Source organism: Excalfactoria chinensis, chromosome 26 (assembly GCF_039878825.1).
Source record: "Excalfactoria chinensis isolate bCotChi1 chromosome 26, bCotChi1.hap2, whole genome shotgun sequence".
Taxonomy (NCBI): domain Eukaryota; kingdom Metazoa; phylum Chordata; class Aves; order Galliformes; family Phasianidae; genus Excalfactoria; species Excalfactoria chinensis.
Window position 1 is genome coordinate 1,077,657 of NC_092850.1, and position 27,991 is coordinate 1,105,647.

The window sequence follows — 27,991 nt, forward strand, 5'->3', positions numbered from 1 at the left end:
CCGCCCTCGGGGTTCGATTCCTCGCTCCAGGGATCGAAGGTTCCCCCCCCCCCATAACCCACCCCCCTTTCCCGCACCATTAGGGACACGAATCCTATTCAAACCCTATTCCTCTTTCCAGGGATACCAGCGATCTCAGCTTGTGATGCTGATGCGAACCCAGCCAAAGGGCCAGCAAAGAGCTGGGTGAGCTCCCAGCTGAGCACACGATGCTCTGAGTGATGGGCGATGCTCACAGTGAGGATGCAACACAGCAAAAGGGGCTGGAATGGGGGGAAATAGGGCAGCTCCTATTACAGCCCCATAGGAAGGGGTAGCAAAGTGCATGGGCAGCAAAGCTCCAAGGCTGAGCATTGAGGGGAACAGGAATGTATCTACCTCTGCTCTGCTGGCTCCCTGCACACACACAGGGCTGTGCTGCTCTGGACCTGAATGTGCTCCGTGCAGCAGCACAACAGAATAACAGCCCAAGAACTGACATAACAGACATAGGAATGAATGTGGCTACTGATGCTGGGGGTCTGGTTTGTGGAATCCAAAGCATGAGAGCTCACAGAGCATCAACATCGGACTAAAAAAAGTTGGGTTATTTGATGGATATTAGCTAGAAATATACGGAAAGTTTAGGAACAATGCATTAAAAACAACGACAAAAATGAAACAGAAAGGGAATGGGATAAAGGCAGAGCATCAGTTCAGGCCCTGGGACCCCCCCCCCCTCCAATATACCTGAGTGTTGTTTGAGCACCGCAGGGCTGGAGTCCCAATCCAGCATCCTTCACTGCACATAGAGGTTGCCCAGAGAAGTCAAAAGGCAGCTGGAATTACAACAGAAGGGGGGGGGGAGGGAAATAAGACAAATAAAAACCAGAAGCAAAAATAAAAACAGAGAGAGGGGAATCAGAAGCAAAGAATACAGAAGAAATTTATTGAAAGCACAAAAAAAAAAGAGAAAAAAAAATTATATATATAATATATATATATATAAAGTACAGACTGGCCAATAACTGCTTTTCTACAATCTGCAACAAAAGAAACGGAGCTACAGAAAAGGTACAAAGGTTGTTATAAAATAGTTTTTAATTCTCTTTGTGTGGTTTTTTTTTGCATTACAAACATTCTTTGATAAGAGGCGATTGGAATTTCTTGATGGTGTTGGATACACGCTGACCCCCTCCCCCACCCCTCTCTCTTTCTCTCTCAATACTGAACCTGTATAGAGCTGGTATCAAAATATACAATACATCTGTTCACCATAAAAAAAGAAACACCTGGGTTTTGCTGCTCCCCCCCTTCAATGTCTTACAACAGGTATAAAAAAAGAAACAACTTATAAATATGTACACCCTTTTTTTTTCTTGTTACTCACATTCTTTACATGCAAACACAGGGATCCAAAGGAGAAAAGAAACCAACCCACCGCGTCTGGGTTTCTGGGGTTACCTCAATTCACTCCATTTATAACCTGTGGGGTCGATCGAATCAGAGGCCACCAGAATGGTCTCATTCCAATGAGCCTCTTTTCCCAGCATCTCGGTTTGAGGTGGATTGAATTGCATCTGAAAGCTCCAGCTGTTCTGCTTTGGGTTGGGTGTGGATCTGTGGCTGCAGGGCAGAGCTGCAAGCAGAGCAGAGCTACAACACAGGAATGCAACCCCTTTTGCTTCCCCCCCCTTTTAAGGGAGATGAGCAAACAGATTCCAGTCTGCCAAAGCACACCTGGATTTGCATTGCTGAATGCAAGGAAACAGAGTTCAGAGAGGCAGACTGCTCAATGAACTGGGCTTGCCAGGTAACCCAATGCAGCTCCTATTGACGGCCACAATGCAGATCCCACACCAGCAACCCAAAGCTGAACCCTCACTCAGACCTCACACGCTTCTCCAGCATTAATTCACACCCTCTAAAGAGTTCAGGGAGTTACAAAAAGGAAAGTGTTAAGACTTTTCCAAACCCTCAGTGCTAAGCAAGTCGGAGCTCCCACGGCAAGGCAAGGAAACTGGAACTTGCAACACTAAGACGGTTAGAAAACAAACTTTGGTCCACAATTTGCAGGAAAAAATAACGACAACGAAACAAACAAACCCTGAAAAAAAAACAAAGATCCTTGTTATTTTGCATCCAAACAGGTTGCAGGTTAGAGGGAAACGTAAGGCAACGTTGGATTATATGAAATAGAAGGCAGAACGGCCTGGGAAAGAGCCAGGAAACATTAAAGGTTGCTTTTATCACTGGGAGAAAACGATCTGCTGCGTTCTATTGAGCAGGAATTCCCTTCCTATAACTTACAAATATCTGGGCTTCTAGGTTAAAAAAAGTGGAAAAAACTTGAGCCTGGTCCTTCAATTGATTCCGCCTGGCATCTCAAACACAGCACTTTAAAAGTCTGCACGAATGCATCTCACACCCACGTCATCATCACATCCTCAGTCATGACCTCAGCCTGGTAACTAGAAATCACTGCCCTACAGCTTCAATCATCAAACAAAGAAAGTACAGTATACAAAAAAAAAAGGAGGGTAATATCACCAAGGAGTAAATTTAGATTACGTTTATACCATCTTACCATTCTATTAAACAAAAAAAGGTACTTAAACTATTTCTTTTGCATATAAAAACAAAAAGAGATTAGAATATTTGGTCAACTGGAAATATTGCTAGGCACAGATGACAGCGACTGCATCAAGAAGTATAATACAAGGATTAAAACAAAAAAAGCTCAAATGCTGAAGACACGCTATAAGAATGATGGCAGAGCTACACTGGTCTTGTTAATTTCAAGTCAGGGGCACGAAGGTGACTCGCATGAACACCTTTCTAGATGTGGGATAGCCAATAACTCTTCAAATCCTAGCCGAGTATTTCGAGATATATATATATACAAATTGTGACAAATTCTTAATGATTTGTCTTCACAAACGTCCAGCAGTGGTTGATTTTGTATCTTGATCAATGCTCTTCTTGGGAAGGGCAGAAGCCTGTTGGCTCCCTACTGATAACAGGATGGGATTTGGTCTTGGGAACGCTCCCCCCCCACCCAGACCCTTCTACGCTCGGTCTGAATGTCACACCAGGGGGATTTCAACTCCCACTTGGAGGTTTGCAGATGGAGGTAAACCACGAGCAGATTGGAAAGTGGCACAAAGACACGTGATGCTACACGACCGAGCCAAGTGACGGCAGCGGGATCCGACTGCCTCAAAGCCCAATATTTTCTTTATCCACTCTGCCAGCTTGATTAGTCCTTCCCTACAAGAAGTAGATCTAACGAGCCACAAACTCATTCATTTCCCATCCGACCTCCACAATTCAGATGTTTTCCCAAATAGAAGGAAAAAAAGGTTTAAGGCACAGGATAGCAGATGCACAGTTTAAGTAGGATCAATGCAACTTGGTTTTGTGCTAGTTGGGTTGGGAGCTCCATTACAACCATGCATTATGCAAAATCCTGACTCCAAAGGCGCAATAGTGAACGTACACAGTGGTTTTAGGTCTTTTTCAAGGCATGGATGGGTAAAGAAAAAAGAAAAATAAAAGGCATCAATGTGAAACCTGATCAACTTGTTGGGATCTGCTTTATAGGGAGGGGGAGAAGGGAAAGGAAGGAGGGGACAGGGGGGAGGGATTTCCCAGAGCAGGTTCCAAAGTGTAAACTTCAACTTGTGATGTTTTTATTTTTGAACAGTCAAGATTGTTACCCATCACCGCAAGGTTATTATTAGCAATAGGAATTAAGATTTCATCGTGTTTGTTTGTTTTTTTTTTTTCCTCTTTTTTTTTTCTTAAAAACCGGTAAACTGATTTTTCTCTTTAAAAAAATAAAATCTCTGGTCTTTTAAGGTCACTTCAGCTGCTTTTTTTTTTAAAGTGGCTTTTTTTTCTTTCTTTATATGTCTGGAATGATGGAAGTTGAAAACCCTCGCGTTCGGCCCTTTTAAGGTCGAGGCTGAACTCAAGAGGTTAAGTCAAGTCCATTTTGTCTCATGCCTTTCCCAAGCTTTAAATGGTAGACTTGGAGAAGGACACACGCAGGTGGTGATTCTCACCCAGGTCATGATTGTGGAGGTCAATGAGTGATTGAATGGCTTCTTCCACGGAGCCCATCTGGATCAGAGCCATTTTACGGTCCTTCCTGACAAGACAGAGGTTTAAGTCATATTCAGTACCACTGCAAACAGCATTTGCTTAAGTCAGTATGAGTTTCACCACCCAGCACTCCAAGTCAAGCAGAATATTGACTACCAGGATAACTGCAATCTACTGTCCTTTATACTGTCTTCTAAGATCAACACGCCTACCCCCAAATTCTCACTCAGCTACCTCAGTTTTATCAGCTCATGTTCACCGTGCACTCAATTCAGGGTTGCTCCTGAATTCTTTCTTCCAGATGAGTTGGATTCCTATGGAAAGGACAGTGCTGCTCACTGTTCTCTAAGTCAGGCACTTCTACCCTTCTCAGCCTGATGTAAGGACAGGATTTAAGAAAGGAAAACCAAACACTTACTGGAAGAATTTGAAGCCTTTGACCATCCCACCATTGCTTGAGAACAACATCTTGAGGTCCTCTTCAGCTATTGAAGGCCTGAAATCAATCATTTCAGTCAAATACATTACAATTCCAGTCAAATACATGTCAGACTGCAGCACTAAAACAGTTCCCCTCAGACCCTTTGCTTAGTTTCTCTACTAACAGCACAGCTCCTTGGCTGGAAAGACTATGAGGAGTGACAGGAAGACGAGCAAGCTTCTCCTCTGTCAGCAGTTAAAAGTCACATTTTACCCCCACCCTGAACTTGTGGACATTCCCACATTGAACACCACAGGACGTCCCCATGCTGATACTCACGGAATGTTGGACAGATGAAGAGTGGCAGAAGGAGGGAAGATGTTCTGGAAGTTTTTGGAACCTGGTTTCTTGAAACGGTGTAAAGGAGAATTTCCATAGTCCTTAGTCAGACCTTGGTCCTCCTGCCCCTCACGAGGGAGCTGTACTGTCTGATGTTTGGACAACGTTATACGGATTGGCTTTCCAAGGAGCTTCTGGCCATTCAAATGGCTCATGGCTGCAATGGTGCAACATAGTGCTGACTACAGTGGCATTTCAGTTCTGTTCAGACACTTATCAAAGCTAGAACCTCATTTCAGTTCTTCCCAAGGCAGGATCTCCCAAGAACACAATGACAGGCATCATCATTCTGCCTTAGAGTACTGTTGGTTCCATTATTTCACCCCTAGATTATCTCACAAGTAAACCAGAGCTGCACCAAATCAACACTACAGGTGCAGATGAGCAATTAAGTACACATGGAGATGTTTTTGTTTTAAAGAGCAGAAGCTCTGACCACCCATGCCTCTCATTGCTATCAGCTGATACATTTAAGCTTGCTTACCAAGCTGAGCCTGGTTTCCATCAGCCATCTGAACCAGGGCATTCTCTTTCTTATTAAATAAAATCTTCACCCTCTGCACATCACCATAGACTCCTTCAGAAAGTGAGGAAAACAGAAACAGTCTTAGGGGAGGGGTAGGAAGGAAACCTCATACAACTTAATTTTAGCTAATCAATCCAAGAGCAAAAAATAAAAGAACATTCACAATCAGAACTGATCTCATTCCAACCACGTTTTTAACTTATTCTGCTCTACTTAAGGAACATTCTTATATAGCAGAATAATAATGGAACAATACATTAAAGAAAAGATACTGGGTTTCAGCAATAAAAAAGTTAAGGCAAAATCTAACTGCCAGAAGACTGGACAATTTAGCATGCTATCACAATATAAAACTCTTATATATAACAAAAAAGGCATGCAAAGCAATAAATCATGCATAACTGAATGTAAAATAAAGGCAAAACTAAATTAAATAGCAAACTAAGCAACATAAAACAAAAAAAACCCAAATTAAGCATTCAAAACAACAACAACAAAAAAAGGCAAACTGCAAACTGTACAATTTCTGAAGTATCCAAATAAATAAATCTCAAAATAAATGAAAAACAACAACAAAAAAAAACAAGGTAATAAAAAGTGTGAATGATAACATACCGAAAAGAATAAAGAGGCATTGGGGTGTAACTCTCTTTAGAGAACAGCAGAGCAAGGCAGCGGAGGGACAGGGAAGAGGTAAGGAATCGAAGGGGAGAGCGAGGTTGCACAAATCGTCCACAACGAGGAAGGGCAGAATCCCCGGAAATGGCGAAATTGGTTGATGGATGATGAAGTTTTCAAGATGGTTAATATTGAAGGGCAGGTTGGTTTCCGAAGAGCAGGGTGGTTTGGTTTTTTTTGGTATATATATATATTGTTTTGGTATATTTATATATATTGTTTTGGAAGGGGAATATATATATGTGTTTTGGTTTTGTTTCAAGCAACAACAGGAAGCAGAAGTACCGTGCAGTCAGTTGGCAAAGAAATTCCGGATCAAGGGAAGAAAAAAAAATATTCAGGGATGGGGGGAGAAAAGAAAAAAGTAGCAAAAAACACAGGTCAGTAAATACATAAGGAAATATGTAGTGTTCCATCAGTCAGATTTATAGAATTCTACATACAATAACTCGTTTACAGAAACAGTTAATAGGTTTTACCTAGTGGAACACAATGATAAAAGAAAAGGCATTTTTTTTTCTTTACTTTAGATATACAAAGAGGTTAAGAGACAGTATTGCAACAGAATGACTTTACGAGCTTGAATGCTGGGTTCAATCGCAGTGATGCTCCCTAAAATGTCACTCCAACACTGTTTGGATTGCTGCCATTTCAGAGGGAACGCTTCTAAGATCAAATCAGACAGCTGGAATTGCTCCTTGAAGATTAATGACAAAGGGAAGCAATCTATAATTGAGTATTTAATTGTGAAAAGAGTAAAAAAAAAAGCAACTCAGATGCTAACCAATATCATCTGAATGAGCAGCTGCACCACCACCAAAAAAAGCCTGGTAGGAGTGCTTGCTATAAAAGGAGCTTTACAACCAAGTCTGTTCCATCTGTTGGATGGAAGGGGTTGGAATCATTGTGCAGGAACCACGCATTGCTACTACTGATTCAGAAAGAGAAAGCATCTCTGCTCCCACTGACAACTGCATTCCAAGTGTCAGTGCAAGCTGAAGCCATGAAACAACTTCTGCTTGGAGAAAAGAGGGAGCAATTGCAATTTCCATAGTTCTGATTCAGGAAAAAAAAGCCTCCACATTACTGCAGAGCCAGTCACTCTAGAGAAATACTGTCTCTTAATTAACTGTTTGTGGCACAGGTAAGTTTCTACAACACTGATTATACAGGCAATGGAAAAAAGTTTCAGGTCTGTTAGTTCACAGCTTCAGTACAAGTATCAAAGTCTCTCTAGCCCAAAGATAAGCTGGATGGATAGTGAGGAGCTCAACAAAAAACACAAGGCATGAAATAACCCACTGTGTGAACAGGGCACACACCCCTCAGGTGCCACTCTTGGAGAGCAGCAAACACATGCAAAGTAAATAGGGGTAAAAAAGCACAGTCTTATCATTGCCATCCAGATAACACAAAATCATCCCCCCAAAAACCAAGCTAGGCAGCATTACAATGGTTGAGAACAGCAAGGCCAGCTCTTAAAAGTTAAGTGTCTCAGTTGAGCATGCATGACACTGGGACTGAGATGACAGCTTCTGGAATGGCAGAGGAATTCCTGGCCAGAAAATACAACTCATCCAAACCAGGGCTGCTTGCAGTCCTCAGCATTATTTCATGCCCTGGAGAAAACAGTACTGAGAGGTGAGGGGTAGTCTGAAATACTGATCCAATTGGTGCCTCTCACCAAACGTTCAGTGTTTTTTCTTTGATGACTCATCACATCCAGGCTTCTCATTTGATGCAAAAGAGGTTTTGTGGTTACTCTGCCATCACTGTTAAGTTTCATAGCTTTGCAAAGTAGTATTAAGTTGTGTGTGCAGTCCCACCAGTTAAAAGTGTGCTCAGCAGACTGAGTGCACACTATCACACACAACAGGAAATGCTACACTTTCAATCCAACACGGAGCCAAAAGCTGACCGGGGAAAAATTCAAGATATCAAATTCTTACAATGCAATCTTTGTTAAGGAGTTTTTTTTGCTCAGAATTTCCTGCTTTGTTATCGAGGAAACCCAAGCATTTCAACTCACTAAGTCAAATAGAATTGAAAATGTAAACTGTGAGCTGTTAAGGGGTTTAAGCTAAGGAAAACCTTCCCGAAATCTTGGAAAGGAAAAATGTGCAAGCACATGGCAGAGGAAATAACTGCACAAGTACAAAGTCAAGCTGGCAGGGGTCCAGACACTATACAGAGCAAAGGTCAGAATGAACTCTGTAGTTCTGAATTAATGTATTAAAAAAAAATCTAGAACATGCTAAGGGAAAGAAAGAATGGACGTGACTCCTCTGACCCAATGACAATACTACATGGGAATGGCAGAGAGATTCCAAATGAAGGGAGGGAGGGGACAGGTATTGTAGTCTTTGTGGGACAAGAGCAGGCAGGCAGCATCCTCAGCTTTCAACTAAAGAGCAGCAAGGTTTTAATTTGAAAGATGGGCTTTCTGATTTCCCTTCAGCAACTAGAGTACTGTCTGCTTTGAGATTGAGAGCTGGCAGAGCATATCTGCTTTTCTAGCTTTGCCGTTTCCTTTAGGACACAGTAGGGCTTCACTTTGAATGATTTTTCAGCATAAACTGCATTCAGAAAGTGAAAGTAGAAGTAACAGGAAGGAGAAAAAAAGTAAAATTAGGACTCCACTAACCTCAGGATTCAGATTGCTAACCAGCAGAACAGAGTTCCCTGCCCCAGCGAGGCCGGGAATGGCAATCCGTCCTGCTGCAGCCGCTGCAGCTGCTGCTGGGATAGCCAAAGGAGCTAGTGCTCCATGAACATTTTGAACTGTCAAGCCTGGAAATTAAAGAATATTAACCAGTGAAGAAGTTAACAGCACGTACTCTAGTGTATCTGCTGCACCAGAAGGGAGAACAGCACACCTTCTGTAACATGCAAGTAACCATTCAAAACACAGTGACTATACTCTAACAGCAACAGAAGCCTCCAGTTCTGGTGCTGCAGGAAATGGTATCGTTTCTAATAGCAATTGCTCTTTGCAGTGCCTGGTGCTCAACAGATGCCTCAGCACAATCTTGTTGACTACAATATTTTGCACGTTTCACAAGAAGCAGAATCAGCACAAAGCCTCAGCTCTGGTGGGGCAGGAAAGGTATCACAAACGGTGTAATTGGAAGGGTCTTTCCAACCACTGCATGCCAAAAAATGCTTTGTTCTTTAACCATGCATATAAAAATGATCAGCTATCATGCTACTGTTGGCTAATCTCTTATTGAATGGAGAAACATTAAGGTTTCATTCCTGGATTGCTCACAGAACGCCTGCCACCTCACTGCATTAAAAGTGCTGCCCTTAGGAGGGCTGAAGTGCTAGAAACAACACCTAGTAATGAATTGAATGGGATCACTTGAAGGGGCATGCTTTGTTTCCCCCATGAGGGCAACAACATAGCATTTGGTTTGTGGTTGTTCTCTCATAAGCAAGGGAATCCCACCAAGTTACTGGGAAGTCAACATAACTTAGGGTATGCTATGAAAAAATAACTGTTTATCTGACATTAACAAGTCTATTTAGCACCTAAAGCTCCCATATTTATCTCATATTGGGCTAGGCATGTAAGTAGAAATATTTTGTTAGCAGCAACATGAATTTTAAGCTTCACAGCAACCATAATAATGTAAATTCTGCTCATACTGAATACCAGCTTTACCCGGTTCCTATGGGAAAGCAGAGATTCCTCGCTTCTGCTCACTTTTACAAACATAAAGGTGGGTTTCCCAACCTCAGCAGCCCCATGACAAAAAGCTAAATGCAAAAACCTTAGCTTACCAATCAATCTCCCAGTAGAGTAATATCTAAATACTGTTTTTAGTGTTGCTCCCATTCTGCCACTTCTTTCCATGCGGATATTGCCTAGCCAGAGTAACTACAGCTACATACTTGGTTGAGATTATGTAGTGAAATGTCCTTCTCTATGCCCAAGTGTCAGCATTTAGGACTTAGAGGACTCCACTCCCCCCAGACCACCACTACTTAGCTTTAAAACATCAAGATGCTTCAGTAACAACCAGAGAACCTATATAAAATTCCAACTTACGAAGTACAGTACCTGCAGCCTGAGGAATTGCAAAGGTGGGAGGAAAGCCAGCTCCTGCATATGGAGAGGCAGGGATTATTCCTGGGGCACCTGGGAAAGAGACAGACATTATAAACAGATACTCAACAGCAAGAAAACTGTAGGCTTAACTGCCTTCATCTGTCCTTCTACATATGGCTTGGAAGCTAAACCACAGCCACCAAGTCAAAAATGTCTCTAAAGCAACACTGACAGCAGCATTCCTCAAGACCTGCTGGGCTGACACTGCCAGCAAAAGGCAGCTGTTGACCAGAATACAAGTCACCAGCTCCCATCACTGCTTATATCCATGGTACAGCTTCCAGAAGTATAGGTTACAACACCCCCAAATTACTGCTCAGTCTGTGCTGCAAACAGAACAGCAGATGGCACTCAAAGCACAGACAGCTGCTAAAAATCTTCTAAATCCCCACACAAACAGCTTTCACAGCAGCAACAGGCACCCACAAACATATGCCCGTGCTAGTATTTTGCATTCAGATTCAGAGATCCCAAAATTCCTCATTCACACTATAGCATTTTACATAATTAAACACACTAGGATTATATCCTCTCTTCTCCAGCTAACAGAAGTTGTTACATCTGCTCTGCTCCCACGTGAAGAACTCTCACCAAAAGCAGCTGCCATGGTCTGATCAAGAGGGGGCTGGTTATCCCCAGAAGGTAGGTCTGGTCGTGTGTAATCTCTGCTTTTATCATTATTGTATTTGACATTGAGACTTGTGAGCTTTGAGAAATCTATGCGCAGCGTACAACAGGCATTGTAGATATTTTGCCCATCCAAAGACTGTAAGGAAACAAATCACTTTTTAAACGCCACATGAATTTATATTAAACATCACCAAGAAATCTGAGGAGAGAAAGTGCTGCATCTGAAGACAAGCAGATAACCTGCTCTGTGCAGAATCAGCATCACTTCTACTCATCCCCTCCAATAATTACCCTTGTTACACCACACTGCTCTTGGTGGTGAAGTTCCCTCCCACTCACACATGCAAATCTGCCATTTGGGTGATGCTCCCACAAAACCACGTACACACATTTGTCTTAGAATAACAACAGCAAGCTTACAAGTTAAAACAATGCAGGTGTTTAGCACTGCAAGCTTAATACTCACCAGTTTGGCATGCTGAGCACTCATGGGGTCAGCATATTGTAAAAGAGCCTGAAATTGGTTGTTCTTCGTGAATGTAATTATTTTCAAGACTGTACCAAATTTGGAAAAAATCTGCAAGGTAATATTTGCACACTTTGTCATTTCATCACTAGAAGCGAGCATCATATTCATATTTCACATCATTATTATTCTAAAACAGAAACGACATGAATTGTCCTGTCACCCTCTTAGCTCCCCAGCTTGAAAGTAGGTTATGTCACAAGCACTGTTTATCCTACATCATGGCATCTCCCACAGAAGAAACAGGATTACCTCTCTAATAAAGTCCTTTTTTTTTAAACATCATTCTTACATGGGATGATACATACGGACCATCACAAACTCAAACACTTTCAGAATTTCAGGGATTCTTCCATGCAGTCAAGTTTGCATTTTAAACAAAGATCAGGTTGAACGACCGCAGTGGAAAGCAGGAAGAAGGTTACTACCTAAATGCCACAGGTATATATCACTTAGTACACTGCAGTAGCTTCCCATGGTGGCTAAGCAACACCGTGGGTGGAGAAAGCAGTGTATTAACAGAGCATTAAGACCAGCCTTGAAGCTGTAACGTTTGTCCTTTCTGCCACACCTGATCTCAATCCCACCACAACAGGCCAGCAAAACTCTGCAAATTAAGACTGGCCAGATTGGAAATAAAACTAGGAGACCCTCATACAGGCCTCAGGGTGTCCAGAAAGCAGAAAGCTTACAGCTGTGGTCAGAGCTGCTCCTTCCAGAGCTTGCTTTACAGATACAGACGTGCTGTTACAACTCTTACACCGACTACATGTAACTCCCTATTTGTCACTTTCCCTTCCTCCAGGAGAGTCTTCAAGCTGTGAGGACATTTCTTTTTACCTGATGCAGAACATCTAGAGTGACAGGATAGAAGAGATTCTCCACAATGATCCTCAGCACAGGGCTCTGGCCAGCCATCGCCATTCCCGCATCCACAGCTGCAGCAGGGGCTGGCAGTGCTAGGTTTCCTGACTGAACTGAATTCACTGCTTGCAGAGCTGCTTGGGCACGCTGCAGAACCAAACATCCTGTTAGACTGACACTCCTGCTTGCAAAAATACACATTCAGCTTTCCTTGAGTTTCCCCCATCTATTTACTACAGAACAACAAGCAGCAATTTACTGTTCCTAGTGCTGAGAATGCAGTATTTCACCACATTTTAGATATAGGAAATGCAAGGTCACCTCAATAACAGTAATGCAAACCACACTAAATAAAACGTTAAATACTTATCCTACTGTTATCTATACTCTTGCTCAGCACCCACTACTGCTGCAGTTATTCCACTGCTAAGGAGAAAGGTAAAACTAGGCTCTTTTGGAATGCAACATCACCTACAGAACACTATAGAAGCTGACAATAAACTAACAAGTCTAATGCACAACTGCCATAGGGAGCCAGTAGTGAAAACTGACACGACAGTTCTTTTCTTCATATAACAGATGCATCAAATTGTGGTTTGTTAGATGCACCAAGCAGTGGCACTTCATCTGCACAGCACGAGATGCTGTGATGCCAATGAAAGTCAGGCTGAAAAGTGAGGAGGACAAGCTAGAAAGCCATCCCTGATAAGCAAGTGCACATAACATGAACTTCTTTCCAATGCTCCGGTCTTGAAAGATTGCCAAGAGCAGCTGAGCCAAAAATGGAGCTTTCTACTGCACAGAGCATGTTTTACACAAACTCCAGGCAGTCCAAAGCATTAAGAACCATTGTGTTCAGTGCTGCCTGTTTCAAAGCTAGCACATACCAGCAACACTCTCTCCAGCAGTTACAGGTTTTGTCCCCACCAGAGCTTCATTTCACACTAAATTTTTCATGATCTCACTTATTTTTTTTCCCCCTAATATTAAGGAAGTTTTAGTAGCTCATTTAACAGCTCTGGAGAAAAGATGTTACAGCAGATATTCATTCATAAGCTAGAAGCTTGGGGTAGAAATCAAGTGGCAAATGAAAAAGTCACAAGCAAAGGGAAAAGGGTGCTCAGAAGCACCCATGCTGCAAATCAGCCTATTAGAACCTAGATGGGAGGCATTTCTATTCAGACAAATTCTCAGGAAACACAATGTACTCTTCTTAACGCTTCCACAGATACTAACTGCTTGGTTTGGTGAGTTGTCTGTCTTAAGCTCCTTGTGGTTGGAGAACTGGATGTAGATGGGCTGGCTTCGAAGGACTGGAGTGACTGTGGTGTAGTAGTTTACCATGGTGTTGGCTGCCTCCTCTGTATTCATTTCTATAAAAGCCTACACAGAAAGTCAAATCGATAAATACAGCATGTTAGCAAAGCGTGTTTCACACCTTTGTGGTCTTCTCTATTTTAGAAGAAAAACATAAGGAGTTGTAGCAAGTCATTACATTAAGCACAGAGATCATTCTATGTAGTGCCCAATTGGAGGAACTGAATTTGACACCCCTGCATGTCGGATGTCACTATGTCAGACCACCCCCCTCTGCTGCCATGCACAGCACAGCATCCAAATGTAAAACAACACTGACAGGAAGGTTCAGCCTCCAGTGCTACCCCACCAGCAGCTGCATGCGACATCACTAGCCAATACAATAAACCAAGGAGGCATTACTTTCAGATCAACCCTCCTATATAATCACACTACACATCAGAGGTACATTTTCATCATTAGGATTAAAGACACCGCACTTGAAGCAATGATTAAAGTTGGCTTGCTCTTTAACTCCTTAATTTGTTCAATTACAGTCACAAAGCTCACACACCTTCTGCATTATCCACGGGTGCTTCAGCTTCACCCAGCTCATTTTTTCCCTATCTGGAAAGGTATCCTTAATATGCAAAGTTACAGTGGTGGTTACTCAACAACCAAACTGGTTGCAGTGAAAAAGGCCAAGTCACAAAACTGCTGGCCAAACTATTTATGTAGCCTGTAATCTACAAGAACAAGCATGATGCTAATTATAAATGACTACCAATAATTACAGACTCAGCTACTTGAGCAGCCTGAAAATAGTATTTTCTACAGCTCATGGGACAGCCACGGAAAAGTAAAAACACAGCAAGCAGAAGTTATCAATCCAAATGAATAACAGTTGTTCTGACCACTCAAGAGCTGCTTTACTGATGACAAAACAACCCTCTGCTGTCAGTTGTGGATACAGTACCTGGTTTTTCCCTTTCAACATCAGAAGGTTGGTGACCTTGCCAAAAGGTAAGCCCAGAGAGATGACCTCAGCCTCCGTGACGTCACTGGGGAGCTTACGGACATGGATTACTCTGGATGGGACCCCAGCACTTCTGCTGTCCCCTTTGAATTTTTTGCTGTCGTTTCCATTAGCTGTGAAAAAACCAACCCAACAATCACTGCTTATTAGGGTGAGTTTGATGAGCAAACACACAATCAGTACTTCTGATGTCCATCCTGCACTCCCTATCTACTTATTTCCATCACAGAGAAAATCTATCGTCTAATTTCACCTGAGTCTGAATGCACAGTTTTACTCCTTTTCAGACTACATGAATGTGAGGGACGCAGCTGAATGTCACTGCAATGAAACCTACTCTCCAGTGGCCAGATCCCCAGACACTCGCATTTCTACTGCTTAACTCCAATGCATTATTTGAGACTGCTGCTTTATTTCCTCTTCACTTCAGCATTCTTAGCAGTGAAACAGTCTGAGAGGGGCGTCATCAAATCAAGTACAACCCAACATCTTAGATCTGCTGGATCACATGCATGGCACTATCAGACAGCTGATAGGGTCTGACAGAACAAAAACAGGGGCTCAAAAGAGGGCAGCAGCTTAAGGTAAGATAATTCAAAGCACTGATGAGCACATAATGCAAAACCCCATCCTGGTGGGATCACTGACCTCTAGATGGTGTCAGACTCCTGGAATAAACAGCAGTTTGCTATATATGGCCAAAATAATCCTATGTGAAATACAGCCACGTTTCAAGAACACCAGCTTACAGCAAAACCTGCCTATTTTACTAGTGTAAAATCACTAGAGCAAATGTCTAGAAACAAATTTCTTCAGACTGCTAACCATTAAGGTGCTGGGCAGAAGTTTATTGCTCAGCACCACCCTACAAAGACCTAGTAAGTATTAGAAATACAGGTTTTAATATTAAAAATGAAAAAAAAACCCCACAAAATCAGACCTGACAGTATCTCTGCAACCCCCATCAACTGCTATCCTTTTCTTATAGGCAACATTACCTGCAGAAGAAGCGTTGCTGCTCATGATAAAGGGTCCGTTAGTAACACAAGTAGAGAAAAGCTCGTCAGATCCCCGCTGGAAGAGAAAAGAAGAAAGGTAAACTGACAGCATTTCTACTCAACTCTGCTGGTTTCAGAACACCTGAATAGAACAACTGATATTAAGGTGTAGAGAAGCTGAACAGAAGCGTAAGTGAAAATATACTGACAGTCAACCTCATCATCATCAATTAAATATAAGTAAGATCCAATTTGGTAATTGAATAGCACTATCCAATGGCTCTGTTGAGGTAAACACCAGGAATCTCAGGAACTGAAGCATTGCTGAGTTGTCTGAAGCCAGCGCCAAGCATTAGGCACTGACATTCACTGCTTCCTAATAAATATAGCCATGTTTCTAATTACTGGTGACAGATGGAGATTTTCATTCTTTAAGGTTAAGCTTGAGCACTGGGAGTTGATCTGAAATAGCAAAGCAGATAGCAGTCATCTATTCATCAGTATGTTTTTTAATGCAATTCATTAAGATTAGAGCAATTATTTTACTGTGGGCTACCAAGACTAGAGGAAGTCTTAAGCAAAAGGCAATTTATAATTAATGACGAGTTCAAGATGCTATCCTTCAGTGAAAATGGGATGACACAACTCAGAGATATCAAGAAATAGATGGAACTCTTCCCTCCCCCAAGGAAAAAAAAGGGGGAAGGAAAAGAAAATGAAGCTCCTAGAAGAAGGCTACTGTAAGATATAGAGTAGAACCATATAGGACAATTTGTATTATCAGATCACAGGGTTGTTGTTTTCTAGCCACAGACCTCAAAACAGCAGCATCTTCGACAGGGCAACAGTACAGCAATACCTCAGCAAATGCTTCAGCCAAAGGACTGAGCATTCTGAAGCTGAGAAACAAGCACCACAGGTACAAGGTCTGTGACCACATCCTCCCTTGCCTCTGGCAGGAGGACTCCCACACTGAAGTGAACACAGCTACTTACAGAGCAGAGCAGCAAAGCATCTCCCTTTGATTTTCCATACTGCAGCATCACGCTACCTTTCAGCCTTACAGAACTTATTTAACCAAAGCTTCCAAAAGGGCTCCTACCAGAATCACCTTGTCCAAGCAAACTGATACTACACAACTAACAGACACGCATTTATTTATTCCAGGCCTTCTGCTATCTGCAGGCACGGTGTAATTCCATCCATTCACACACCTGCACTGCTCTCCCTTCATGGCCCTGAGACCACTGCATGCAACTTCAGCTTATCACAGCATTCCCTGTGACCCAAATGATCTGAACTGATCAGAACTAAGCTAAACTATAAAGGATGAAAAAAAAAAAAGGCATCGCTATGACTAAAAGCAAACATTTATTACACCTCAAACTCAGCACCTAAAAGCACCTTCTTCTAATTCCCACATTATTTTTATGTAAGTGTCACAGTAGAAAACCCCTAACAGCAAATAAAGCCCAGCCCTGCCTTCACTCCCACCCAGACACTCCAATGGGAGCTGCCAGGATGCCCCCCCCACCACCCAGTATCTGCTGGCACCTGCAGTAACACGACCTGCACAGCAACAGGAGCTCTGCTGGCTGCACAGGGAACAGGTCAGGAAAGTAGGTCACACACCGAGCCCAGCACACTGAATTACAGACAGGAGATTGGGGTTTTTTTCTTCTTCAGATCCTGAATTTCTTGTCTGACTGCTCGGTGCTGCTCTTCAAAGCTGAGCTCGAGGACTTTGATGTACTGAATAGGTGAAATTGGGGCAGGTTCCAAAGCCATGCTTCATGTGCTGCTGCTGGTCACCTGCACAGCACTGACCCGGTCCTGCAAAGGCAAGAAGCACCCATGGCAATGTCACCTAATAAAGTCATAATGAGCAATGGCCCTTTTAACAGTTGCTGTAATTAGCACTGCGATTTCTGAGTGCAAGCTAGAGGCAAGCCGGCTCTTGCACACCCAGCCGTGTTGGCCCTGCACAGAAAAGCCAGAAGAACAAAGTTAATAGAGTTGGGGTGACACCAGGCAGTCGGTGCTGGGATCCTTCACCAAAAGGAATCCCCACCAGCTGCTGCCTTTTCCTCAGCATTTCTTCCTTCATTGGTGCTGCTGGGACTCACCTACCTGCCTGGAGTCTCTCTGTTGGTGGATGTTCTCTGGAATAACACTGCCTGCCTGAGGTAAACTGAAGACAGCTCCATCTATCCGCACTCCATGGTAGGAACATCAGTGGGACTCTCAGCAGTTGCCTTTACAGTTGCACTGATTGCCAAGAGGCCTTTTATTCTTTAAAACCGTGTAATAAACAAACTCAAATGCTCTACACAAAGCAACGCCTTGCACCAGACCCAGAAGAAACAAATCAAGCCTGGTTGTTTCAGAAGATGCAGATTCTTGCCAGCATCACCTCCCTTGGGGATTCTGAGCATTACAGGAAAGGCTAGTAACAAAAGGAGCAGATCCTGAACTATTCAATGCTTTTATTCCTTCATTTCTTGAAGGGCAGAACTCTTTGAGCCATAAGGAGGTGAGCACACAGCAGTGTGGGTGCTGGGTTGCTGGCCAGGCTCAGCCCACAGCACTCCTCTGCCTTTGTATTCCCAAAGCACCTGGGAGAAGCCCAGTTGTGCCACAGATCAGCCAGCAATTGACATTAAGTCAGCCTCCCCACTCACAGATGTTAATTCACACTGACATTTCTGCTCAGCTCGTCCTATTGCAGCTGGTATTTTTACAAAGAGATTAACAGAAGCAACACCATGCTAACAAAGTAACACTGCTCTGCATAAATTCATCACCTCAGCTAATAAATCTCTTCCTGTTTACAGAAAAAAAAAATACCATCTTTAAAGCTGCATTGCCAAACCTTACCTAGTCCAGGTTAAGGCTGTTCCCAGCACCAATTAGACACACTCTGCTGACAGGTAAAGCATTGCCTGGGAGTGTTGCTATGACAGCAACCTCCTTCTGTCCTCAGCACACGGCTATGGAGGCCCTGTTGTTCAAGCTGCTTTAATTTAATGCAACACTCGTGTTCCATGTGGGCTCATCATCAATATTTTAGCTCCCAACACACCAACCACCTGGCTCACTCCCACTAGGATTCCACCTCAACTTCACCATGGTTGGGAATGAAGAAAGGCACACCTAGAAACACAACATAACCCTTTACCTACCTCCATGTCCAGTCACTCATTTCACATGTATTACAATAAACCAGCCTGTGCAAAAAGCTCAACATACACACAGTGATCAAAGCAAGAACCTAAAGATCAATAGGTGGCATTAGCACATGGTGACAGCTACCAGAAAATAAGTATTACTGGCAGAAAGCAGCATGGAGCTAATAGCAAAAGGAGACTGGGAGAAGACACCCAGCACTGGAAGGCCAACACAAGCTATTAGCTGGCCAAGAAGAATATATATGTGTATATATATGTATATAAAAATGGATGGGATCAACACACCAGCATGCCTCTCCAGCCCTGCAAGTCTGCCCAACCAGCACCATTCTTATACTACATCTTTCCTAAAACCATGCAGATTTTGGACCCTGTAAGAGGCCACTAGAACAACCTGGCACACACAGTTACACAAACCTTTTTGCTCTGCTAAAAGTGGAGGAGAATCTCAGAGCACATAAAGAACTGGGCATCTCCAAAGCGTGTTTCAAAGGCTCCACATGAGCTCAGTCCCAAAGGAACTGAAGAATGCAAACTTTCAGACTCCAATCTCTTTGCAAAGGAGCTGGTAAGGAAAATCCAGCCCAGTGACCTCATCATTCACACACATTCTGTTAGTTACATTCCAATGCTTTCTGCTGAGATTCAAGAGATAGGAATGGAGATAAATTTCAACCACTAGGAAGAATGGTGCAAGTTTTCCTCGTGTCCCATGGAAGCCTCACTCAAAGCAAGGCTCACTTCTACCCCCCATGCTCCTTTATCCCCCTCCTGCTCCTTTATGCCCCTCCTGCCTTCAGTACTCTTTATCTCATGGTAGAGAAGCAAGAAAAACAGCAGATTCTTTGTGTGTGAAAACGCCTCTGGAGAACACACGATAAAAGCACTTTTCCCTTCAAAGGAGGAGATTTAAGATTAATACACAGCAACTGAGGCCTGCAGCCTGTTCTATAGCTGTGAGGTGAGCCATATCATTGCACACACTTGCACCTTTAACTCAGGGCCTTTTAAGTTGCTACAGCCCCACAGTCAATGTAATAGCCATCCATACAAGCCAGCGTGCTCATCCCAGTAAGCCTCGCACTGATATACTGGGCACACACATTTTTCAGCATCTTGGAAACCAGATTTGTTGGTCACAGCATTTCATGCAACTTGACACTCAGAAAACCTGATTTCCTATAGTACGTAGTGCTACAACACCTGGGACAACATCTATAGGGAACTCCAACCTATACGTTAGTTATGAGACACCAGAAACTTCATTAGGGCATTAAGCAACCACTGCCACAATCTGAGGTGGGATTTGGCAACAGCATAACTCAGCTCAGGCAGCTTTACAAAGCCAGATCCTTCACCCCCTCATCACATCAGCCCCTCCCTTTCTTTCTCAACCTTAGCTGCTATGGAGACACTCCATGAAACAAACCTGCCCTCTGAGCAAATAAAAGGTGTGGCTGTTGCAAATAGCTCTAAAATTCCTCAACGGCAAGCGCTGCAGCAATGCAGTCATTCTTGCTTTGTAGGACAGCACACACCCAGGCTTTATGATCCCAATGTTCCCGAGTTGAAACTTAACTAGCAGTCAGCCTTGAGCTCCTCTAATCATTACAGCAGAACAGACAGGTTCTCCATAAAGCTGAACACAAACACCAGCACGCAAACACTGCTGGATGAATCACTTTGGAACAGATAGAACCGAGGAAGGAATATTTGGTGACCTAACCCATAAAGCCAGCAAACCGAGCGTGCAGGTTCAGAAGGAACCCTACACTAATTCAATCTCTCCCAAATCTTTATTGTGTAATAACCAGAAACTGCTTCGGCACAGACCAAGCAATTACACTGAGATTATCACAGCACACGCTGAACTAAGAGCAGTGCTTGACAAGTTGGCATGCAAAGCTTAACAGACAGCTGTGCGAGAGCCCCATGGAGGTGGAAATTAAACTCACTAGCAAGAGTGCATCTCCACCTCTTGCCAAGTGCACGCAGCTTCAGCTTGCTTCCACAGTGTTCTAGATGCAGAGCGAGGAACTGCTTTAGGTATCTCTGACAGCTTACAAGCCTCTGATAGCAACCTTGCTTCCAGCCTGTGCTCCAACCAACAGCTTAAAATCCAGCTAATAAAGAATTGAGGCAGTTCCATAACCCACCGTTGCTCACTGCTTGCCGCTGCACAGGACAGAAACCCATGAACTGCACACAGGTGCACAGAAGCTGACTTTGCACAGCAGATCACATGGAGCATCCCCCCCCCACCGTGTGCTGCAGCCATGTGCCCCACATGTGTGATCACGCCTGTTGCAGGCAGGCCACAAGAGCCAGCTTGTTGCAGCCTCTCACTAAAGCCATAGGAGAGGACTGGAATTTCCTCACAGCATTCTTGGCCCGTTGCCTGAAGCCATAATTACTGTTCCCATGGCAAAAATCCTTGCTTGACCACAAATCACTCCTATGCAGGCAGTCTGTATCACACTCCAGCAAACCCCATTTTAAAAATTAACTTCTCAGATGCCACAGAAGTATATTGTATTCCCCCCCCCCCCAACCTGAAGGGTCACCTTTTGAAGAGAGCTCAATTTAACCAAGAAACTACAAGGATTGTTCAGCATCTCCAGCAACAGTTTTTTAACTGAAACGCAACTTTAAAGGCTGATGATACATCATAGTTCATACTCTACCCACTAGGTCAGTCCTGCTTACAGATGGTGCCCAGCCCACCCCCAGCACCTTCATGCCCAAGTACTGTGCCCCCATCCAAAGGAGATGCTTCCTTCCTTTCCAGATATTAAATCATGGACAAATGTGAGACTCAAGTCATATGTTTCCAATCTACGGGACATTCCAGAAGTCCACGTATCAGGAATCCTGTAATAGAACCGTAATGAGTTTCCTAAACAAGTTCACACATTTCAGACTGAAGAACATGAGCATTTGGTGGGATGGGAATTCCCAGGAATGGCTGCAAGAGTATCTATAAAGGTGCTCAGTGTTCTCTCATCAACAAAATGGAGAGCTCACAGCTCTTGAGGCTCCTCTAACACCTTAAGGAACTTGATAGAGTTGCGTTCCTACCTTCTTTGCACACACATGGTAAAAATGAGTCAGTTTACACCCCAGGCCAAGAACACTTTTCCAGGTGAAGCACTCATGTCCAGCCTAGGAGCTCAGCCAGCAAGCTTGTAAACACCGCTAGAAATGCTTTATAAAGCCAGCAGATCACTAAACTGCAGCTACACGTTATAGTAACTTATCAAGCAATTATAAGGAACATCTGCTTCTGAATGGGGGGGGGAAAATCACTTTGAGGATTAACTGATTTCAGTGATGCCTCAGGGGTCAGAAAAACGACACCAGAACAACAGAGCTCTATCAATGTCGTTATTGTAGCAGAGAGGACTGAAATGTTTCTGTGATGTTACAGAAACCTTCTGCAGTCCCTTCCAAGTTGCTTTCTGGCAAACCAAAGGAAAGCAGATGGAAATAGAAGCACTAAAGAAGCAACGGCAACATCACAAGGAGCTGCAGCCAATGAGGTTTTATGGTTACCACTGAGATAAGTGCTCTCAACAAGCAATTGATTACACAACTTTGTGAAGAGCCGCCTGCATCTCACTCCGTGCACACGGCTCTAAGAGAAGCCCTCACTTTATTGCTGCAGAGAAGATTTTAACCCACCTACAGCAAAATCCACAAGAACCAAGTGTTGCAGTTTACCATTAGACAACACTTCTGTTACATAAGCTACGCTGACACAGTGACTTGTTCAAGCAACCAGATAACATGGCTGTACCAGAAAGCATTATTAAGAACTTACCTTTATCATGATGTTTCAACTTCCCTTTTTGCTCTGAGATCTGACTCACCCACCTCAACCCTCCCCTTGCCTGCCTTAACGTAAAGCTTCATTTTCAATGCACTTCTCCACTCTCTGCTCCAGTGGCCAAACAGCACAGAGGCTGTTACAGCTCTGCCCTGTGCTACGAGTGAAAGCACGAGCTCAGGATTTCTCCCAACCCTCGTTGTAACCACCTGACTGCTCTGTGCCCCACAGCCAGAACCACGAGGCATGCAGCACCACATCCTGAAGCTTTTCAAGACAGAGAAGACGACAATTACAGTTTCAGGAGCTTCTTAGTCACATTTAGTCGCGCAGAAGTGTCTCTTAAAGCTGCAGATGAACAGACGCGATGTTAATTCCAATTTAAGGGGCTCCAACCTAGATTAATCAGATTATTCAGGGTGGTAACAGAGACTGTTTACTTCATTTTGTGAAGTAGCTATGAACTATCAGCCAACCCTACTGCCCATCCTCTAACTTCTCCAATGGAAGCTCAGCTCCTTGCAGCAGACAGTGCTCAGTGCTGGCTGAGAACACCGTGCTGTCACTATGATTGATTCAGATTTCAGATTAGCACACTGCAAAAGTGAGAACGGCCTTACACCCCTACAAGCTGTTATAGAGATTTTCTTCATGTTTCATGCTCCTCAGAAAAACGTGGAGCACCCACACACACACCTGCACTTACAGCAGTCACGTCTAGCTCTGTATTCTCAGTGTTACAACAACTATTTGCCTTCTAGGAGTAAACCCCTCTAATGCTCCTTCTCCACTTGCACAGACCCACAAGAGCTCACACCACACCAGCTCAGCTCCCTTCCGTATCAGCTCTATCCCACACTGCATCACTCCACCAGCTATCTGAGCTGACACACATCTCTGCTCCTTAGTTAATAATGAAGATGCTAACGCAGCCACCATCCAAGCTGTACATTCACTCCTCCGCAGGCCAACATCCATTCGCTTTTAAGTAAGAACCTACATGGCTGAGTGACTGCGACCCTGATTCCAGAACATTACCTACCATGTTCACTAAGGAAAATGAAAAGCCCTTAACACACCAAGGAGTGCCCATCTGTCCCACACATTCCAGTTCAGCATTTCAGAGGAATGTGCTTTATCCTGTGAACACAGCAGCTATTACCCAGCAGCACAGATAAGGAGGCTCCTGTCAGCACTTTAGTTTCAGGGCTAGGTCTGCACTTTCAAAACCTGAGACTGGAGGGTAAAGGTCGTATTTACTGTACTCACAGGAGATAGAAATCAGCAGCTAAACACTCCATTTTGTGGCAGAAGGGGGAAATTCTAAAGAGAAAGGACCAATTTCTCCATTGAGAACCATTGTCCAGCACACACATAACAAGCACGGCTTGACATTTGAACAGGGGAAAGGGCTGTTCCTAAAATGCAATAACGTTCTCTTCTGACAGTTGATAATCAATGGCCCCAAATGCCAAGAGCTGAGTGCTGAACTATCATCAAAGTTTTAATGCACATGAAACTAAATTACCTTCTGGTTCAAACCCAATGGATGTGGTACTAGAAATAACCCCTTCCAGCTGAAGATCTGCATTTGGTGAGGCTAAAATTAGGTCAAGATGCTGAGCAGTGTAAAAAGAAGAGAAAAAGTGAGAAGTGCCTACCTTTGTACCAACTGTTATATCTTGGACAATGCTGTAGAAAAAAGAAAGAAAAGGATTAAAAAAGTTAGATAGGTTTGCCACAAATATCCAGCATAGTTTACAGCAGTAAGAAAAAAAGCAAGTCAAAAGTGCACAGTTGTCTTTGCAGGTGAGCCAAGGACAGTTCATACAAAGGAAAACTATTAGATGGTGATGGTGGAGACCCAGCAGCCCTAGGAAAATAAAACTGCAGCTTTTCCGCTGCCCACAATGAAACGTGCCCCCTTTTTAAGCATAATGTATGGGGCTGAAACTGAGAACCCAAGTCCAGCATTCTCCCTTCAAAGGAACTAAACCGAGGGTGGAAGTATCAAGAGGCAGCTCCGTCACCAACAGACACCTCCACCATGCTTAAAAACCTGATGCTGGATGGAGTAACCTCCCCTATCCTGTAAAGAAAGCCTCCCTTAGCCCTTAAGGAGCTGCCAGCTCAGCACTGGGGACCAGCAGTGCTCGGAGCTATTGGTGTTCACAGCCAGGCAGCTCCCAACCTAACACAGCAGAAGGAAAGCCAACAGTTACCCTCTATATCACAGATGCTTAAGCTTTTAAAAGTGAGAGTTTCAGATTAACATGAGCATTAACATAGCTGTACCCCAAACTATACTTGGGCTACCTCTTGTCAGCAGCACCCATCACTGCCATGCACACCTATAGAGCATCTCCCCTGCAGGAATCAAACAGCTTCTCTGCAGTCTGTTACATTGAACCCCAGGAACCTTCCAATGCATCACCACACCTGGATGTTATTTCCAGTGTGAGCGGCTCAAAGCAGGCAGAGCATTTCAATTACACCCTTGCACTGAAGATGACACTTATTTTTTGTAAGCAAAATCCAACCTGTGGTAAAGCAGCAATGTAACACAAGCGAGGATACGAGCACCACGTGCAGCACCACCCATTTCAGCTCCTATCTTTCAAACAGAATCAGCTGACAAAGTCCAAACGTTCAGAGCAGAGGACCCCAGCAGGGCTGGCTGCAGCTGGAAGGACACGCAGCACTAACAGAAAGCAGTGCAGTCATTCTTACAACACGAAGTATTCAAGAACCACGCTCAAACCTCAGCCATTAACAGCAGAAAACTTACAGACTCGTTCTTCCTTCCCTGCCGTCCTGCATGGCTTCATCTTTCAGGGAATTAAATACTGCTCCATCTTATTATTAAGCCATTCCCATCTCAGCAGCTCCACAAATGAGCTGTCACGCACGCCCAGGCCAGCTCAGCTCCTCACACTTCCTCTTCCAACCCAACCTGCCATGTCATCACACCGCAGCAGTTTGCAGCTGGAGCTGCAGCCTCCAAAGGGGTTGGGATTCTCCAGCCTCTCTGCTCGAGGACAGATGGGTTCTGCTGCGCTGCCAGGGCCATCGCTGAGGAGCTAATCACACCCATCTGCACCTATCAGCTTAAAGAATCACTCCACAGCAACTATTACACACGAGTACACGTTTCTCCTATTAAAACACATACATTGATTTCAGTAATTAAGGTATTCCCAGCTAAGTGCATTACGAAGGAACCTCTCCAGTCCCCAAAACTCTCAGCCTTATCCCACCCCCCCACCCCAGCAACTTCTGCTTCCTGTTCCTCCTGCGGGCCTCAAGGCACAGGAAACGTTTTACATAAAGTTGCCTTAGCAGGGGACAGCCTTTACAATTATCCAACAGGAAAAGCTTTTACTTGCCAAGCGCTACCGAGCCCAGAACCTTCTTACAACCCATGTGATAAACTACACACAACCAGCACCAGCAGCACCGATCTGTTTTGTTATTAAACGTGACCTTATTTTGCTTTGTTTCTCCTGCAAACGATCTCTTTGGTTGCGTTCTGAGCATATAACAAGCTTCAATACGGGACTCGCATTACTCTCTAATAGAACTGGCAATAAAACCTCTCGTGAAGTTACTTTGTACACGGAATGAAGCTATTCCTGCACTAACAGAGAGAAGATTAAGCAGCAGGAGCAGAAACCGAGTCCCTTCCCAAACAGCCCTTCCATACAAACTCCCTGCAAGCCATAAGGATCAACCAGGCACCAAACTAAGCATCAATACAGGTAGGAGGAATCCCAGCACTGCTGAAGGCACACAGTGCCAAGCCAGAGAAGCTGCTGAAACTCCAACAGGGGACAGCTTTCCTGGGGTCAGCAGATCACACAGTGATCCTCCATAGGCTGGGAATCATTCAGATTCTCAACCTAAGAACTACTGTAACACACGCAGTAGAACAGCTTTCCCAACTGCATGCACTGTAAGGTATGGTTTTGAATGAAAACAGGCATTATTGCTGTGTAAAGAGAGATCAACGAACACACCACTCCCCGATCCATGTGATGCACGAGCAGCACCGGTTTGGGCTTAAGACGCCGGGAGGACAAACAGCTTATTGGGGGCTCTGGGAAGAGCTGCACCTCAACGTTGTGTTCGGAACGAGAACCAGAGCAGCAGGAAGAACGCAGTTAGCCTTAAAGCAAACGCTCCTGCAGCTGTAGGGCTGGGGGGGGGGGGGCAGAAAGTTCTGAGCCAAAGAGTTTGGATCTGAAGTCGAGGCCGGGGCTTCGTGCCCTTCCCATAGATTCAGAAGGGAATATGAAGTCTTTCCTTCCACCAGAGAACCCGAGCGCACCCGCAGCTCATCGGCACTGACCGCCAGCAAACACGGCCTTGCAGGAAACCCCCGCACCGCTCCCCGTTCGGAAAGCTGCGGACAATGGGGGAGTGAATCAACCCGCAGGCGCGCTCCCGCCTCCAGGTGCGCGCTCCCGCCTCCAGGTGCGCTCGCTCCCGCCTCCCCCACCCCCCCCCCCCCAGCGGAGCCGCGCTCCAGCCCCGCACGCCCACGCGGCGCCGCCGGGCCCCCCGCACCCAGCGGGGCGGAGCCGCCTCCCCCACCCCCGGGGCACGGAGCGGAGCCGAGCGCGGCCTTCCCCAACCCCGGAACCGGAGCGGCAAAGGGGGATTGAAGGGGGGGGGGACCCTCAATACGGCTCTCGCCCCCCACAGCAGCTCCTCGTCCTGCGGGCAAACAGCCCCCGAGCAGCCCCCGCCTCAGCTCCGTCTCCTTCCCCTCCCTCCCCTCGCGGTCCGACCGCGCCCACAGCGCCCCCTCCCCCCACGGTTCCGCCCCAGCCCCCCGGCGCGGTACCACAACTCCACCGCTTCCTTCGGACCCCACGAGGGGTCCCGTAACGTTCTTCGCTTTCCCCCTCTCGCGGTTACCGGAGCAACCCCGCCCGCGCCGGCCGAGACTCACCCGTCCATTGCACACGGAGGAGACCCGCAGGGAACGGAGTGGAGACGCCGGAATAACAGGAACGAGCCCGACCGCTCCGTGTTATAGACTCACAAAATGGCGGCACCACCCGGCCCGCCTCACCCGCGCCAGCTTTTCATTGGCTACTGGAGATGTCATCTTGATGGACGGGGCGGGGATTGCCCGCCTCCGGGGGTTGGCGCCCTGGAGGCTCTTGACTCGTCTATTGGCTGAGGGCGGGAGAGGGGCGGGACTCAACCTCAATGTGTGGCGCGATTGGATAGGCTCCGGGACACGGCTGGGAGGAGCCATCTTGAGAGCGGGAAGGATGCCGAAACGCCACACGCGTCCGCCATCTTGATTGGGGGCAGGGTATGAAATAACCGCATCGGGAGCCATCTTGAGTACGGGCAAAGGCGCCAACGTGCACATTGTGTTGTCATCCGCCTTCT

At 44.9% G+C, this 27,991-nt stretch overlaps 1 protein-coding gene across 6 annotated transcripts; it reads right to left on the minus strand.

The window, feature by feature from the left end:
* Nucleotides 1-1,060: 1,060 nt before the first annotated feature.
* PTBP1 (polypyrimidine tract binding protein 1) lies at nucleotides 1,061-27,653 on the minus strand. Of its 6 annotated transcripts, XM_072357416.1 has the most exons (16): nucleotides 27,540-27,641; nucleotides 24,247-24,277; nucleotides 17,204-17,404; nucleotides 15,572-15,647; nucleotides 14,514-14,686; nucleotides 13,478-13,624; nucleotides 12,218-12,388; nucleotides 11,318-11,428; nucleotides 10,813-10,987; nucleotides 10,174-10,251; nucleotides 8,755-8,900; nucleotides 6,048-6,081; nucleotides 5,391-5,483; nucleotides 4,847-5,063; nucleotides 4,505-4,582; nucleotides 1,061-4,132 (listed from the first exon to the last, which is right to left on the minus strand). In XM_072357416.1, exons 4-16 carry the CDS (start codon nucleotides 15,594-15,596, stop codon nucleotides 4,000-4,002), a joined length of 1,581 nt encoding a protein of 526 aa, XP_072213517.1. In that variant the 5' UTR covers nucleotides 15,597-15,647; nucleotides 17,204-17,404; nucleotides 24,247-24,277; nucleotides 27,540-27,641; the 3' UTR covers nucleotides 1,061-3,999. The 6 variants fall into 6 exon arrangements, with proteins under 6 accessions (XP_072213517.1, XP_072213513.1, XP_072213512.1 ...); XM_072357412.1 differs by lacking the exon at nucleotides 17,204-17,404 and having other exon boundaries at nucleotides 27,540-27,653; XM_072357411.1 differs by lacking the exon at nucleotides 17,204-17,404 and having other exon boundaries at nucleotides 10,162-10,251; nucleotides 27,540-27,653.
* Between the last annotated feature and the right edge of the window lie 338 nt (nucleotides 27,654-27,991).